This window comes from Aulostomus chinensis, chromosome 12 (assembly GCF_037954235.1).
Source record: "Aulostomus chinensis isolate RoL2024-O1b breed Wild chromosome 12, RoL_Achi_v1.0, whole genome shotgun sequence".
Taxonomy (NCBI): Eukaryota; Metazoa; Chordata; class Actinopteri; order Syngnathiformes; family Aulostomidae; genus Aulostomus; species Aulostomus chinensis.
In genome coordinates this window covers 12,822,064-12,840,143 of record NC_141331.1, presented here as the reverse complement: position 1 = coordinate 12,840,143, position 18,080 = coordinate 12,822,064, and the positions used below count along the sequence as shown (strand labels likewise).

The following is an 18,080-nucleotide window of genomic DNA, read 5'->3' as shown; positions in this document are numbered from 1 at the left end:
GTAACACAGGGTCTGGTCAAGCAGGGCACCTTTCTAAAAGGAAGGAGGTTGCATGTCAACATCCCTGTCGACGTATCACTGGTAGACAAGCGGGCATAATCTGGCTGAATGATGTGATTGGTCAGTGGCCTTGTTTACCCTAATTGCCCTGGGTTCCCCTGAAGTGTGTGTGTGTGTGTGTGTCACCAGTAGTTGTGGATCTGTGCCAGACTGTTCCTTCCTAGGAGGAAGCCTCCAAACTGCCTTACTGTCTTGTGTGAAAGTCATGAATCCATCTTGGAAGAGTTGAACAGTACCTCAGGTATTAGTGACAACACTAACACGGTCGTCTGTATTTCACGAATGAAACCTCACAGTGTGGGTGTGTGGCCGCACATTCCATGAAATATTAACCATTATCCAGCATGAAACGCAGATCAAATGAGCATACACGTTCATTTGTAGAATCAAATAATCTGACTCCTCTTACACAAGTCATCAAAAATGCTATTTAACATGACAACATATGATTTTAGAGTTTGTGTACTGTTAAGTGGTCGCAGTTTAGTGTATTTATTTGTCCTGCTAATATGTGTGTGTTTGTTTGTCCATACATGCACAAATGTATCATCTAGTGCGTAACAGCTACATATCCTGTGATCGTTCCATCATCAAAATGTCCTGCAGGCTAATGGTTTTTAATTGATTTTAATTGTTTATTGCAACTCATAATAAATGAGTTTTTAAGGAAAGATGAGTCCCTCTTCATTCGAGATTCTAGTGTTTGTCGATATAATTTGGTCTGTCGTACTTCTAGTACAGATTATTTTACCAGATTATATATTCTCGCCTTCTTAAAATCATCTCCTGTCATATTTTCAAGTTTTTCAAAAAAAGCAAAATATAAGGAGTTGTTGTATCCCCAAAAAAACTGCCAAAAAATGACTGAGGCAATTCTTTTAAGAAGGTGACGATATGCAAAGCAGAGCTACATCGTTAAAACCTAAGAGCTAGAATGCTTTGTTTTACTTCTTAATTGATAAGTATTGAAATAAATGGGAGAACATCAGTTTTGAACTAAATCTTGTTTTCTGATCTGCTTTTAAGAGTTTAATTTACCTCAGCCAGGTAAAAACTACCAGGCTGAATCTGCTCTGGCGGTGGATGCAGGTGGACCCCAAATACAGGCAGGGCGTGTTGGCCTTAAGTATTTCATGACTGAAAATTGGTAAAAGAATAAAGTTACCAAGAACTAATCAGACAAAGTCAGCTGAGGAAAAGTACAACACTTGGAAAAAGGACTGGTAAGAGACTGATGTTTTTAAGACTAAAGCAGGATTTGACCATATCCGATGAAAACAAGAAGCAAACCCCAGATTTCTGACGTATTAACTGTGAATGTACTTTTACTTCCTAAAAAGAAAATGTAAACTTTATATTCTACTGCGATTATCTGAACCCATCAGCTATTTTGAATAGAAAAAAAACATTTAGTACACAAAACGTGACGAATGTCGTTTTATTTTAAAATTGGAACACTCTAAAATGAAATTTAATTTGAAATGGTTCCCAAAGCACTGGAATACAAAAATATCTTGAATGTGTGTTTTTTACTTTTGAAAATTAAGGAAACCCAATACCGTTGACTTTTCTACTGTAACTCGATAAGTCTTTTGACTGGAGACTTCTACCGAAGTACATTTTACTCTGTGTATTTCTACTTTTACTTTACACTCGTTATTCCTGGCGGCGGGGCGACACACCTGATTTAGAGAGACCGCGTGTGCAGACGAACGCCGCAGTAAACACGCTCAGCTGCCTCGGAGCTGGTGTCAGGTCCGGATGATGGACCGCTTTCCAAACCAAAATCCCAGAGGAAACCAACTCAACCCTGCGGGGAACCCGGCTGGCGTCCCCGGGGAAGATTCTACAGACGACTCGGGAAATAATTACGCCAGAAATGTACAAGACAACGGAAACCCACCGGTGACAGACCAGCAGCCTCGCTAGTGGGTGACGTACTTATGTCGGTTTGTTTTTGTTTACGTATTTGTGAGACTTGAACAGACCCGTGGTGTTGTGATATTTGTTCGCTTTTTCTAGTAAAAGTGTTATTATTAGCTCTTAATGTAATAATTTAAGTTACATTAAGACATTCGCTCCTCGGTACTTTCAGTTTCGGTTCTTAGAATACGAAACTACGCCTGTGCTCTCTTTTTTCCCCAGTGCCTTCCCGATTATCATTAAACTGACGTCATGTTGGCCTACATGACTTTGTTTTCATGTTTTGTCGCCTTGATTATGCATGCATTCATAAGAGGTCTATTTATTATAGCATTCTATTTGGGAGCAGCAGAAACCAGCATTTTACCTGGAAACAAAACCTTCCGACAGCACTTGAAAGCGTCACTGCTGAGTGTATTTTTTTAAAGCTGCCAGCCACGCTGTTCGTATGTCAGGTTGAATTATTCCACAGCCCCTGAAATCCAACCAACAGCATCGCCTCTGTGGGACAGGTTTAAACTGACTTCTCTCTTATTTCCTTTCCTTCATCAGCTTTTAGTGTAAGCAGCATTTTGGTCATTCTGAATAATTCTTTCTGAGGTACATATCAATAATTATAATAATAACAATAATAAATTGATAATGTTGTTATCGTCAGTCCCACCATCATCACGTTTAATACTGATAGTAATACTTATTTAAAAGGTACAAGGGAAAAGGCTAAAAATATGATAAAATAATAGAATTTTTAAAAAGTAAGGGTTATTAAATCATGACCTGACCATCGCTATGGTATCATACGGAATCTTTTTTTTTTTTAAATTTTCACATAGTAATAATTATTATATCACCATTATCCCCCATATTGTCGATCATAATGATCCATCCCCAGAGTTTTTCTTCAGTCTGTAAAACTAAAAATGTTGTTATTCGTGACAGTATATTAGTATGAACCAATACAAGGTGTACATGGGCCCTCTGGAGTGATATGGTTGTAATGGGAAAGAAGGAGAGAGAAGAAGGTTGGTCCAGCAGTTAATGTGTAATATTGTTTTTGTTTTGAAATACACAAGTTTATCTAGAACAATCTCACCAGATAAGAAGCACAAGTGACTCAAAACTTGACTGCTCCTGTTCTTGTCTTAGCTCAAGTGGATTCACCATGATCCCTCCGAATGAATCTCGTCGAAAAGAGACCTTAACGAGTAAGTCTGATGCTCTTGACCGTCCCTCTGGCTTACATTCTTGTCATTTTCTTGCCAAATTAGAGTTTTGTTGTTGTTGTTGTTGTTGTAGTTGCTCAGAAGGAAGAGCAGGACTTTGCAAGGTGGCGAGACACACACAGAGGTGCACCAGTGAGCCATGCTCCAGAGATACTGGGTAAATCGTCAAAGTCCATCTTTGGTGTCATGCATTCTTTCCTAAAACAGCCTGCTGACATGTTGTCATCTGTACTTGAACGTATCAAGGTGGTGATATCACAATGGCTGAGGCCAGACAGAAGCAGTTTGCGAACGCACGTTGCTCCAAATGGCAGAAAAAGGTGCGTGGACACATATTTATCACCAAACAAGTAATTATAAAATTAGATAAACAAATTCAAATTATATTCAAATTAAAAAAATATTTGAATATAATGTACATCTGATGTCACAATATTAAACAATCTAAGTATAAATGGAATAAAGAAATACATGATGTGCAACATGGATCTCTGGAAAAATAGTAATTCAAGAGAAATGTTTGTGATGTCTTGATTTAAGCTTAAAAAGGAAGAGATGGACAAGAAGAAGAGACAAGAAGAGGAGGAGGAGAATCAGCGGAAGAAAGATGAACAGAGAAGGAAGGTAAACAAATGATGATAGTTCAGTACATGGACCCTTAAAAAGTATTTAGTGAGTTCAATTTGTTCTAAAAAAAACAAAACTCATTATATTACTCACTACCTACCTACCTACCTATATCTGTACCCACACACACACACACACACACATACACACACACGCACGCACGCACGCACACACACACACACACACACACATAGAGTCTTTTCAACTCTCCCAATCCATTTATATTTCAGTCAGAAAAAAGTCTCCACAATCCCCCAGCATGCTTTTTGACAGAGTTGAACGTCGCAGATGTGCTGGGATCCGTGAGTGTTTGTGGAAAGAGCCTGAGTGGTTGCATCATGGATAGTAAAGAGTTTATAATGCCTTATAGCTGCATTGCATTGTGGTCTTTTGAGTTCTAAATCAACCTCACAGTCCCATGGGAGTATAGTCCCAGCATGTCAATGTCTGAACTAATATTCTTGTAGGTATTTGACTTGTCACGATAGTTCTAGTTTATCTGAGTAGTAATATCCTACATGGCCACTAGATGTCAGTGGAGACAAGCATCCGCCATTGTTGTGAGTCTTTGATTATTACCATCATGACATCAACCTTAGTTATGGTTCTGCTTTAGTCTATTTGATCTCCAGCTACCACTCTCTGTTCTCAGACGTGTTCTCCACCCTGCTCTGGGTTCTCTACCCCACCTTTGTGTTTCTAACAAACCTCCAGTATATCAGTGACTCTTTATTTTCTGGTTTAAAGTAGAAAAAGGCTGAATTTATTTTAGTTTCACAGAAGTCAGTCAGGGTACCTTCCCTGGGCCTCATTGGTCTCAGTGAGGTACCACCACTGCTCTCCCTTCCAAGAGTTATAAGCAGACCATTCCATGTAGCTCGTCTCTCTCCCAGCATGCAGCGTTCCAGGCTCTCAATCCCAGGCTCCAATGACGCTTATAATCGGGGATTCCGTCTACAGGGATGTCTGGGAAAAGTTGGCAAAAACATTTTTTGATTTCTCTGAGCTTTGATTTGCCAGATAAAAGCCCACGCTTATTTAAAAAGCAGTGATGAATGTCAACACAAAGCATATTGAACACAGCAAACTTCTTCTCTATTAATTCAGTGAAGGTTCATTCTGGGTTAAGTTTCTTCATCTCTGGTCCAAACCTCACTTTGAGCTTTGGTTTGAGCTGCATCTTAAGACTCCTCCGCCTGCATGCATGAGTTCAATCCAGATACCATGAAAAATGACTTGTTAGCTGTATCGTATTCGAGTGTTCGGATTTCAGACATCAGCAAAACATCATATGGGCTGAGCATAAGTATTCCCCTATTGTTGATGTAGCTCGAAAATCAGACTACAGAACCCAGAGGGCACAAAACTAAATTATATGTACATAAAGAAATTTTGTCAGAGAAAACAAGTAACTTTAATAAAGCAATTTGTTCCAGAAAATTGCATTTTCTAATCCCATGAATATAAACTGCCTTGGTGTAACTGCACCAACCTGTTACAGACCACCAATTTAGAGACAATCTTTTTAAAGAAACTAGCATTTACAATTGAATAGTGCTACTAAGTCAAACCATACTGTAGTTGCAGTGTTGAAAGAATCTAAATCCAGGGAGTTGAGATCAAGACAAGCGCGGATCCTCTGTTAGCTGATCTGAGCAGAGCCGATGGTCTGGAACTGCGGTAACTCGTAGCATCTTTCTGGCAGAGACTACTTTCTTCTTCTTCTTCTCTTTTCCCGCTTCTTTGAATTTTTTATTTTTCGTTAATGTATTCCACCCCCTCTCTTTCGTTTTCTCCCTCCAGTCCTTCGTGTAGTAATAGATATGCCATGCTGTGACTTCCTGTGACATCAAGGCATATCCTGTCACATTTTCATTCACCCTATTACAATATTTAAGTGTATACAAAGAACCCTCATCACCATTCAAACTCTTTGTCCTGATGAAGCTTCAAGATTGATGCAAACATTGACTTAACTACATAAAACTTAGAAATGACCTCCTTGCAATTATTTAGAGGTCATTTTAGGATCTCATGAGGTTCTCAGAGGGTCGATTTTAGGACCGCTTACTTTTCAAACTTATGTTATCCCTCATTACCCACTTTGGAGAGGCTGTGCTCTTTGTTTTATTTTTGTTTTATTTGCCTACCATGACTAAAAGCCTAGCTAGAAATTTTGAAATTTTGTAAAATTATTTTTAATGAGAAGATTCATTTTACCTGTCCCGGCTGTTCAGGTGCTCAGCATTCCTTTGAACCCTAACCACAGATGTAGAAATGAAATTAATAATGGCTCCATTCCATTAAGCTTAACTGCCATTCCAGACATTCTGAAATGGAAAATTATTAATGCCATTAATGATGCACCCTTATACCCTTCAGCAATGACATTCAGAATAGTTTCAGTGAACATTTCTTCTAGCAAGAGATAAACACTTGTGTGGATGGGATGTTCAAACACACACACACACACACACACGCAAGCGTGGGCACTTACACACCACTCTCAACACAACACAAGCACCCTGGCAGCCTGCCAGCAGTTGTTAGTCAAACCAAACCTCAAAATGTCTTCTTGAGACCATTTCTGATAATTCAGACTTTTTTTTTCCTTCTAATAATACAAAAATATTAGCAAACTTAAAAAAAAAAAAAAAACACGTTGAAACATTTTTTGATGGCAAAGAATGATGATTAAATGTGATTTCAGTTGGAGTTTAAACAAGTCCTCAAAACCTAACCATAATTGCTAAATGACAACATGATGGAAACATGCCGACAACTTACATTACAGTCTCACACACACACACACACACACACAGTGGGAAAACTCTGTCTCTGGGCAGTGAACAGTGAGTACAGACGCTGGCAAAATCACTGCTTGTTATTGATGTACACAACGTTACACAACTGCTATACACTAGTTTTTGATTTCAAGAATAAAATAAATTTTTAGTTTTGTACCTACAAATACTTGTATTACTTCTTTGTCACCCCAGAACTCAGAGAGAGTCGGCCATGTATTAATTCAACAAAAGTGGCCGGAGTTTCACAGGAAAATGAATCAGCTTCCAAACGGTTGAGGTAAATGGAGACCATCTTTCAAATGTAATAAAGATACATAATAAAAGCCTTGAAATGTATTTATACTGCTCATACAAAGCAATCCAAGTGTTCTGCAGCCTCGAAATTCCAAGTTCTTTTGCAAAATTCGATTGAGGCCCTGCAGGCTAAAAAACATGGCATCATGGCTGGGAACTACAAGCTACAATGAGGCTAAAACATGGTGCCAGTGAAGTTTTTCAAACAAATCTGCATGTTGAGACTTTAGGACACTCGGGTTACTGTACACGAGCAGTATAAAGGCATTTTATGGCTTCGTTATGTATTTTTTCTTTATTTAAAAAATTGGTCTCCGTTCACTTCAGTTGTTTGGGAGATTTACTGTAACACCCTTTCCTGTGAAACTCCACGAATGTTTTGTGAACTAAAAAAACTTCATCCGACCTTCCATCATCATGAGGGTGAGCAGATAATCGCTCCATTTTCAGTTTTGGGTCAACTAACCCTTTAAGTAGTTTTTGGGAGGTTAAGTCATTCGGAGGTCTGCATTACACTATGTGAGCTATCTTACTAATTTGAAAATCATAATTTGCTAGTGAGTACAATTTTGCCCGACAAGGCCAAACCAAATCACATCTGCCAGAGCAAATAAAATGTGAGCCAGCAGATTTGCTTGGTACCTACAATTTGGCTTCTATCCAAACATTCCATCTACATTTTTGCAGCTCATAAGGCTATCAACCGATTGAGCCGCGAGCCAGTGAAAACCACGACATACTGACGGATAAAAGGCTGCAGCAGGCGGAGGTTTGGAGAGGTGACCACTGAACAGAACCACACAGGATCACTTAAAATAAAGACTGAAGGAAGCAAACGAGACAGAGGGCAAGAGTGAAAACGATGGAAAACACTTGTTGAAAAAGTAGATATTTTTCGACACACATCTCCCTTTAGATGTGCAGATAAAATGTAACCATCCCAAACTCTCAGTAATATTTCAGCTTTGTATGTTGTAACCGTACTTATTGACGGCACTCACACCTGCATTGTTGGACAAAAGGACTTTTTTTGCTTGTTTGCACACATCGAGTTGTGTGCTGTGGTGTGACTGCCGACTGATGTGTTGCAGGCTGAGCGTCTGGAGGAGAGGAAGCGACAGGAGGATCAGAGGAGGAAGGAGCAGTTTCAGCAGCATCACCAAAGGTCTGGTTTATTACTGACGCCGCGCTGTCTCTTTTGTGCATTCTTGCTCAGTCAGCAATGAAGCATCAGATGACATCATCACCAAACCTGATGACCATGAGCATTTACTGCTGGCATAAAAAAAAAACCTGTAGATAAAAAAACACAGGAAGAATGAAAATTGATCATATTTACCTGTCTTAGCTTGTAATATCTTATTATTGTTACTACAAAAAAACTTTTGAAGTTGAAGAATAATGTTAAAATCAATATTACGGAGACACATCTTGTATATCATGTGATAAACTTTCATTATTGTCAATGAAAAGTGTATGTTTTCAAAAAGTTACACAGCCAATTTATGAAGCAGAATTTGTTTAAAGAATGTGTAGTAGCTTGAAGCTCAACCCAGATCTGATCATCGTGTTGGACGGACTGTGCCTTCCTCTCCATGACTAGTAAATTGATTCAGACATGTAAAATTGCGGGAGCGCCCTTTAAAGTGGACTGGTGTTCTTGATATTATATTGGATATTGAGACAGTAATGATTTAGAGGGTCTACTCTCTACACAAGCATTTCATGCCATATTCTCCAACAGTGTATCGGACCACTTAAAGTTAATTTTCCAGACATTCGTGATGTTATTGGAAGATTATAAGCAGTCAGCTCTGAGGGAAATTGCTTGTCAAGTAGCATCTCTGGCGTCCTTACAAGAGAAACAAAAACAGGAGACAGCAGACCAGTGTTTGAACCTGAAAGAAAAATAAGAATATTAGACATGTGGCTGTGGAGACAGAGTGGGACAGCGCAGCACAGCAGTGTCACTGTGGGACAAACAAACTTGGTCAACCTTGTGGGACTCCAGTGTTGGCTGCCAGCCGGCGGAGCGCCTCTGGAGGAAACTGATCCACCTCATTATTTGTGTCTGTCTTCTTGAAATGTGTATATTTATTGCAGGATGACTGATACTTTTCTACAGAGTTTGGAGAGGAGAGATCCACCTCCACCAGGATCAAGCAATACCACGTGCACCTCACCCAGAGTAAGCCACTTGTGCGTGCGTGCATGTGTGCGTGCGTGCATGTGTGTGTGTGTGTGTGTGTGTGTGTGTGTGTGTGTGTGTGTGTGTGTGTGTGTGTGTGTGTGTGTGTGAGCACTTGCATGGGCTTCCACATGTTTTGTGCATCTGTGGAGAATGTGCCCTAATACAGGGTCCCTGGGTTCAGCATGGAGTCTCATATCTGTGGCTGTGGGGGTCATAGGCTGAATCGCTGTGGTCATTCACACCAATGAATTTGCCTTTGAACGCTGTTTTCTCAGTAAATACACTTGGGTGCGGAGTTTTCATCATCTAGGGCCCGAGTTGGTATTAAGAGCTATCCCCTGTTGGCCGGGTGGGGTGAGGAGCCCGATTCCCCCTGCAATTATCTCCTGGTCAGAGCCGGGGCACACAGCAGTACAGCAGGCTCATGGTTGAGTAAAAGGAAGTGTAAACACAGAGGAATAGGCCACTGCTTTTCCTCTCTCTGCCTCTCCCCTGCCGCCCGATGTCGTCTGTCTGCCCCTTTTTGCCTCTTCTTTTGTTTTCTCTGCTTCCTTTTCTCAGCCTCTTTTCCTCTCCCTCTCTCTCTCTCTCTCTCTCTCTCCTAGTCATCCCTTCTTGGTTTTCATGGGAGGGAATACATGGAAGGCTCTTAGAGTTCAAGGGACTTCCCAGAGTTCACACTGAGCAGAGACGGAGACACAACAAGACCTTGAGGAGTCTGTAGAAGACAGTAGAATGGAATAACCTGTGCTAGTAAAAGTACCTGGCAGACACCCAAACTCCCCACTGTCCTCGTCCTCATTGTTACTGAACCTCCTCTTGATCAGCAACCTTTTTATGACTAATTGCTGCTATTAGTCCTGAATTGAATAGACACTTAAGTATTAAAAGTAATGAGAACAATGCTAATTTTAGCTCAGATCACATAGATGTATTAGAACGTGTTGACAGCTTCTGTCAGGATGCCAGACACCGTGTTAAGAGTGTCTGCCCTCCTCCACCCATCTTTACGTCTGTCGGTGATGTTTGACACCGTGAAGGAGAAAGTGAGCAGGAAACACATTGTTTTCTGCTGCGAGCTTATTATGTGGTGACTGACAACACACTTAAAACTGCACATTCAGCTGCCTCGGGTGACAGAGGAGATGTTTTCTTTCGCCGATTTTCTCTCAGTGTTGCACATTTCTTTGCTGTTTCTTCTTTTGCTCACAGAGACCTGATGTAAATCTGTCACAATGCAACTAAGTAGCAAGAGTGATTAAAAAAAAGAGAGGCACAAGGGTCAGATTATGGTGTAGGAATGAAATATAAAGCATTCAGTTACAGTCCAAAAAGGAATTTTGTGGTGAACACACGCAGCGAAATGCACTCTGGCTAAAAAGAACATGTACTGTAACGGGATGACACCAGGGTTACAGACAGGAACAGGCGCACCTCTTCCCGCCTTTTCATCTCACTTTGCTTCATTTTTCCTGTCTCACCGCCTCTTGCATCTCCTTCTCCCTTCTCTCCAGACTCTCTCAGGCCTCAGCTCTGTCAGATAGACGTCATAGATTAGGAGATGAAAGCTTGCGGCTGCAGAGAAGCAAAATCTAACTTCTTGATGTGGCTCTGACTGGAACCCTGGGATCTGTTGTTCTTTCTCCAATGGCTTCATAAGATAAACTGATCTCTCCTGTATATCCTTTATTGGCAAGTGTTTTTGTGCTATGTGGGAGTGTAGGTATGAGGCAGCTTTGATGGGAGCACAGAGAGGTGCAGATGGGCCTTGCTAAATAATCCAACCCCCAAATAAAGACAAGCACAGACAACTGTAAATACATGAATGAAAAACAGCAATACAGCACCTGTCTGTCAGCGTGCAGCTGAAATCACGTGACAATTCCAAACTGCCTGAAAGAACTGAAACTACAAGCCGTGTTTGTTACTTTTGTATATTAATTGTGCAGTTAAACAGGTTTGGGATCAACTATTTGATTTGAGAAACTAAATAGGAAGACAATGCAACAAGTTGCTGTTGAGCTGTTGAATCTCATTCATTGCAAAAAAAAAAAACCCCAAAAAACAATTTCCAGAAATGATGAATCCCTTCAAAACTATCTGATATTTTATTTTTGTTCAATAGGTACCCTTTACCTTTCCTTGCTGCACACTTGAGTTTTTGTTAAAATGATAATCATACGCTGGAATTAACTTCTCTATTTTTATGTGTTTATAAAACTATATTTTTAACAATTAAGGCTAAACCTCAAGACCGAAATGTTTTCAAAAATAATGAGGAGGACTTAGACCAATTTATTTTAAGACTTATTCCTAGTGGCCAGTCTCAGGACTACAAGACTCAACAGCAGACAAATTGGATTTGCAAAGAAAACATTCTGACTTTTTTTTATGTCAAGAATTTTTTGAGGTCGGATTACTATATTTTTAAGCACACATTTATTTTAATTGCAGTTAAATGGGTATTTAATTAAAGTGTTGTTCTCGTGCCAAATCTGGTCGATTGCACAGTAAAGTTGCCCTCCTTTTCATTTTCTACCAAATGTGATTGAATAATCTCTGCTTTTGTCAGAGTGAGACTGTGGAGAATAAATTGGCGAAAGACATCAAAGACCTGCAGATGGAACACAAGAGGTATGTAAAACATTCACATAATTTTTCATTTTTAGCATTATAATCACATTTTATTTCTGACATTGCAACATCAAAACAGAAAATATTTTAGTTTCCGACAGAAGTATTACAGTCATCTGTTCACTACTCTGTGGTCTTTCCAAAAGCCTTGAAAACTTCAGTAATCAAGCCATTAAAAAAAAAAAAAAAAAAAAAAGGCAGTCTGGATCCATCATTGCTAAATAACTACAGGCCCGTATTAAACCTGCCTTTCATTAGAAAGATCATAGAGAAACAACTCTGGCAGAAAACAAATGCATCAACATTTTCCAGCCTGTATTAGCGTGAGGCCCCATCTTATCAAGAGTATGAATGACATCAACCTCAGCATTTATTCTGCTAAAGTCCTTGTGTTATCAGACTCTACTGCTGCTTTTGATACAGTTGATGGTAATAATAATAACAGCAGACAAAGTTAAACAGTCCTCTGGTCTCCTAAACTGCTTCAAGACCTACCTCCTAAAACTTATTTGGTAGATGTTCCTCACATCATCTCCCAACAATGTGTGGGGTTCCACAAGGGTCAATCCTGGGACATTAAATCTGTACAACCAACAATTTGCTGGTAACCGTAAACATGAAATGGCTTGATAAAACACATATGCAGATGACACCCAAATATACATAGCTGTCATTCAATAGAAAACAGCTGAAGTTAGGCACTTTGTTATCCTCGTTTCAGTAAAAAAAAAATAAAAAAAAACAACGACACAGAAGTCTGAAACTTGATGTCATGATTTAGAGAAACCTGTACATGCTGTCATCTCTATCAGGCTGGATTACCACAAAGGTCTGTTCACTGGTCAGTTTAAGACAGTAATCAGACAGCTATAACTGCCCCAGAAGGCTGCTGCCAGGTTTATAATGAGAACCAAAACAAAACACAGCACATTATTCCAGTTCTTAGATCACTTCATTGGCCACCAGTATCAGAAAGAATTAACTTCCAAATGCTATTAATTGTTCATAAATCATTGACTGGCTTGGATCCCAGATACCAATTTCCTGAACCAGTACAAAACTTGTAGACCACTCAGGTCAGCTGGTTTGGGATCACTTGTGGCTCTCAGGATTAAACCTCAAGCTGGTGAAGCTGCCTTTAGTCACTATGCTGCCCAACTTTGGAGCAAAATGCCAGAAAATAATCAGAAACAGGACTGAGCATTTTAGAATTTCAACTGGATACCTACCTTGGGACAGTTGCTTTTAACAGATGCCATTCTACTATTTTCAAATTAAATGTTTCTTTTTATATTGGCTTTAAATCTAAACTCAAGACGTCTTCTTAAAGTTGCTGTTCTAATCCCTGGATTTGCTTTAATGTTTTTACTGCACATGTTCTTACTTGTTTTGTTGTATTTTTGTGAAGCACGTTGGGTTGCCTTGTGCAGGACAAGGTGCTATATGAACACATCTGCCTTGTCTTTTTTCCAGAACTGTATTTCATTGAGTATAAAGTTTAGAAAGCTGTCAAACACATTCTTCTCAATGCTATTGGAGCCTGCCAACATGTCATATCATCACGTACAGTATTTTCATACATATCATTTTTTATTTTCAATATTTTGACAGAGTGAACTTGGCCTTTCTGGACAAACTCGAGGGTCGCAGTGGAGGGAGTGAGAAAGACGTTTGTGAAAATTTCTGCTTGGCCTCTGATGATTTTAGTCCCCCATCATCCGACACACCTGGATGGACATTACCCACTCCTCACCTGGAACCAGACCCAAAACAGAACTACCCTAGCTGGGAGGATGCATCTGGTGAGTTGATGTGTGAACAACCCTCAGGCAACAGGTTCTCATGCCTTTTTTTAGTCTGCTGGTTAACCAGACTTGTGACAAGAATTGCCCACCTCATTCCTTCTCAGAAGATGGTGATTGTCTGTTTAGTCTGAGTTCAATCAAAGACTCCATGTACTTGAGAAATGTAGGCGTGAAGTTATTCCTGGTACATAGTGATTCTGTCACTCCCTGTGTTCAGATCTTGCTGATACTTGTAGTTTGAGGGTAAATGTGTGTTTGCGTGTGTTTGTATTATGTATAAGTGTGAGTAAGAAAGTATGCATCGTAGGCGTGGAAAGTTGAAGACAGGACACAGAGCAAAACAACATTAACACGCATTTTGAAAGCTAATAAGATTCTGTCAGTCAGAGTGGAAAATGCTCCGGGAGAGGTGAGCTCAGGCTAGTCTCTTAACCTGGAACCACACACAATGAAGGAAACATCCCCGCCCTTTTAAAATTGATTTGGATTGACACACTGCGGTTGGCTACTTGTCTTACACCCACTAATACCTGTCACTCAAAGCCAAAAGTAGAAAAGAGAAAATATCATTTGATTACCTACTTCTCCTGAGACAGCAAATGAAACAAATACATATGATAATTGCTCAATGTGTTCGATTGTTGCTAAGACGGTTAAGTGTGATTTGATATGGCTGGAGGCCGACTGTTTTTAGGGATGTGCTGTTACTACTGCAGATTATTGTCTCGATCATTTAATCATTACGTGAGTAAATGGCAAAAATAAAAAGCATTACTCATCAGTCCCCAAGGAGACATTTCAACTGTTGTTTTGTCCGTTTAAAAAAACCAGAACAGATTCAGATTACAGTAAAATAACAGGAATTTTTTTGCGAGAGAAATGACTGAAACCGTGAAAAGATCATCAATTGTTGGCTGATTGTTTCTCTGACAAGTAATTTACTGCATAAAGTACTAAATTCTTTAGTTTTAATTTACAAAAATTATTAGTATCGGATGAAATATGAGCAGAAAATAAAATTGGGCGTTGACAGGCCTTTGACTGACTACCGGTCCCTCGCCTCAAGTTATTACACAGAAGAAGTAGTCACCTTTTGGATTTGGAAACAAGAAAAAAACAAAAGAGGGCACTGATATTATCGTTTATATGCTGAAAGTTGACATAAGAGAATTGGTTGGAGGAAACTACAGGGCATTCCAATTATTTTTCAATATCCAGTATGATACACATCTTGTAAGCCCTTCACTGGCTGTGCACTTCTATGACCTTGCTACATCTTTGACTAGCTGCCCATCCGAACTTCAGCCGCAGCAGGTCGAAGTCACCAGCCCGAAGCTCAAAGACTAAAGAATATTTCAAATCCGCAGCCCTGGCGCTGCCTCTCTGACCACAATTCCGCATGTCTGAATCCCACAGCATCCTCAGTCCTTGTTAGGTTGCATCCATGAGCGGTCTATATTTTCCCAGAGTGCTGATGAGATCTTTCCACTCTCTCATTATCTGCCTAAGCCAATCTCCTGCCTGCTTGGTTGATGGCCCGTCCCTCACTGCTGCCCAGGCCGGATTTTTTTTTTGTTGTTGTTTTTTTTTGACTGGATCCAAATGCTCAACAAGTTGATGGCAGGAAGAAGCAGCGGGAGTCTAATCCTAAACAGTGTGGGTAGCTGTAAGGAAAAAGATGCCAGAATTGTCAGGCAGATGACAGGAGAGCTTTCAAGCTCAGTTGAGAATCCAACATCTCTGTCTTCTCCTTTTTGACCAAACATCTGAGGAAAAAGACCATTTTGTGGGGATTGCCTCAACAACGCTTTGGAGGCTGATCGTATGTGCAAATGTTCAACCATCAAAGTTTTCACTGGCTGATCACAAAAAGAAAACAGTCAAACATGTGGAACCCTGTGTTAGACCGTGCATTGTATGTCATGACAATTCGTGTTTCTACAGCAGCCTGGTGGGAACAATAATGAATAAATTGGGCTCGATGAGGATTATGTCTTTCCATGTGCTTGCTTTTCAGAGCCAGACGATGAGTGGGCCTTGATGAAACTAATGAGCAACTTTCCTGAATGCAACAAAGTCTTCCTAAAGGACATCCTTGACCAGTGCAACAACGATTATGAGCAGGCCTACACATTAATCATCAGCACGCTCACTTGAATCTTACCTTGGATTGTCTTGTTGCCTTAATCTGGTGTTTGATGCTCCACGTGTCAGGACAATTACAGATACATATTGGGATGTAATACACCGGAAAATTGAACCTACACCTACAGAGCTGTATGTGCTTGTTACGATCTGTTTTTCATTATCCCCATTGATCATCAAATGTTTGGTGTCTTGTATCTGTCTGCATGCGCGAGTGAGTCATGTCAGGTTTTTTTTTTTTTTTTTTTTTTTTTGCCCTGACATGGAGTTGAATTGATGTTTGTTTTCACCAGTTTAGTAGAAGGTCATCGCCATGACTCATAATCTTCAGATCATATTTGCGGCTCTTAATTAATTCAGTATGTGCAGCTGGAAGAAGCTCTACCCAAATACATGATGTTTTTTGTTTATCTTATAATCAAGGTCACATGGGAATGTATCTATAGCAGGATTATTGAGGACAGGCGCAAGATGCAAATCCAAGTTACAACAGCTTTGAGGATTCCAGTAATAAATACCTAAACAAATATCCACTGTATGAGCTGGTGTGTCAAATGTCTCTGGCAAAATAATGCCCACTTCATTAGAAACATTGCTGATCTGGCCAGTAGAGATTGTTATCACCTGACCAAGGAACAAAAAGAATAAAGGGTGGTGTTCTCTCAATGGGGGACTTGAAATCCCCTTGTAATAGCTGCTAGAATGAAGTCATGCTGGGAGTGTTTGTCTGCCGATGTCATCGGATTAATGGAGTCCAACAAGAAACTGAGTATCACTGAGTGAGGTTTGCATTCAGAAAGACCATATAGCTTCATGGTCCACACAGATGGAGGGTCTGGTAATACGGTGTGGATTGAAGTAATAGTAGACATTTAGGCTGAAGTGCTGATAAACCTGTTTGTAAATGCATGTTTGTTAGTTTGTTTTAAAAAATAAGAGTTTAAGACTTAAATTAGTCAGTCAGAGGTAAGGGTCAGGGTTAGGGTGAACTTTATGGTCATCTTACACAGTTACAATCAACTTCCTTCTCTGCATCCTCAAGAGTGGATAGAAGCAATTATGTGGAACCAGAGGAGGATTAGATTAAGTGTGATGAAGAGCAGGACGACGGGATAATTGGTTCGGAGATGATTGAAGTAGATGTCTGGATCCCAGGAGTAAAACAAAAAAAGGAATTGAGGAACGGGGGAGGCGAGGGGTAGAGACGAGATGTGGAATGATTCGAACGTCTTCAGGTATTCTGGCCATCTCGATCCTCAACACCCTTGGTGACCCTATACACGAGCATCTCAGAGGGGCCTCCTTATTGTGATACAAAACTGAATTCAAGAGTTTGCAAGGGCCACTCTCCCACTGGGGCCATGGGTAGTCAGTCCCAATCCCTGTGAAGCCCGGTGCGACCCAGCAGCGGCTTGATAAAACAGAGAACAAACACCTTTTTCATGCACCCCACAGAAATCTATGACAAAAGGGCCTTTTATTCATCCAAAATATTTAATATGTCTTCAGTGGTGACTTGCAGTATCTCAACTAAAAGATGTCTCGTTTCTCCAGTGACAGACGAAAAAGGAAAATGAGCGTCTTCATGACGGTATTGTTCATTGTGCATCTCTGTTTAAGGATTCGATTTGCTTTTCAACAAGACCTTTTTTCCGTCTTTTATTTCTTTGCCTGAGACCACACTTTTATGTCATGTATCTTCCTTAAATTACTAATTACATGTCATTTCTTTATGGAGCACATTAAGTCATTCACCTTGTACGTGTAGGCCCTTCATTGTCTTGCAGGAATTCAATCTTACATGTTCTTACTTGATGGGTTGTTTGTTTTTGTTGTTTGTTTTTTTTTGCCCCACCACAACCCCCCCAACCCCCAGCCCAACATCATGTCAACTATTTTTAGTAAACTTCTAAGTGACCAGCAACAAAAAATCATCAGCATAAATTTCAAAATATGCAGAGAGAAATCACACTGCATCTGCAAAGTCAATAAAAGGTGCCAAGTGAGATGTAGCACGATGATGTTGCATCATCTCATCTGGGCGTAAACGTTCCACAATGGATAACTATACATGCCCTCTCTGTGACAGCTGAAGAATCTCTTTGGTAGAATATTCCAAGTTCCTTTTTTAATGCTGTTGTCTCATGATATCTACATTTAGAGAGTACGGTCATTCAAATACGGCCTTTTTCTCGACCTACTTCTTACTCCTATGTCCACAGGTTTATTGCAGATGTTTTATGTGTGATGTGGAAAAAATACATTAATTTAAAAACTGAACAAAACACTGAGAAAGCTTAATATAGAACTGCATTTCAGGAATTCAATTAGATGAGTAAATAAAACCATGTTGCCATGGTTACGGACAGTG

The 18,080-nt window shown here is 40.0% G+C and overlaps 2 protein-coding genes across 2 annotated transcripts in view; both read left to right on the top strand.

Moving 5' to 3' along the window:
- The window catches only part of idh1 (isocitrate dehydrogenase (NADP(+)) 1), a 9,175-nt gene extending 8,452 nt beyond the window's left edge, over positions 1 to 723 (top strand). The window contains exon 9 of the mRNA XM_086220234.1: positions 1 to 723. This exon is cut by the window's left edge and continues 230 nt beyond it. The gene's annotated coding sequence lies outside the window, so the exon portion shown is untranslated.
- A 1,000-nt stretch (positions 724 to 1,723) lies between these two features.
- Positions 1,724 to 17,627, top strand: epsti1 (epithelial stromal interaction 1). Its single transcript, XM_086221214.1, has 10 exons — positions 1,724 to 1,988; positions 3,130 to 3,188; positions 3,280 to 3,363; positions 3,453 to 3,526; positions 3,747 to 3,830; positions 8,026 to 8,099; positions 9,038 to 9,122; positions 11,698 to 11,759; positions 13,371 to 13,561; positions 15,582 to 17,627. Exons 1-10 carry the CDS (start codon positions 1,822 to 1,824, stop codon positions 15,719 to 15,721), a joined length of 1,020 nt encoding a protein of 339 aa, XP_086077340.1. The 5' UTR covers positions 1,724 to 1,821; the 3' UTR covers positions 15,722 to 17,627.
- Positions 17,628 to 18,080: the final 453 nt, after the last annotated feature.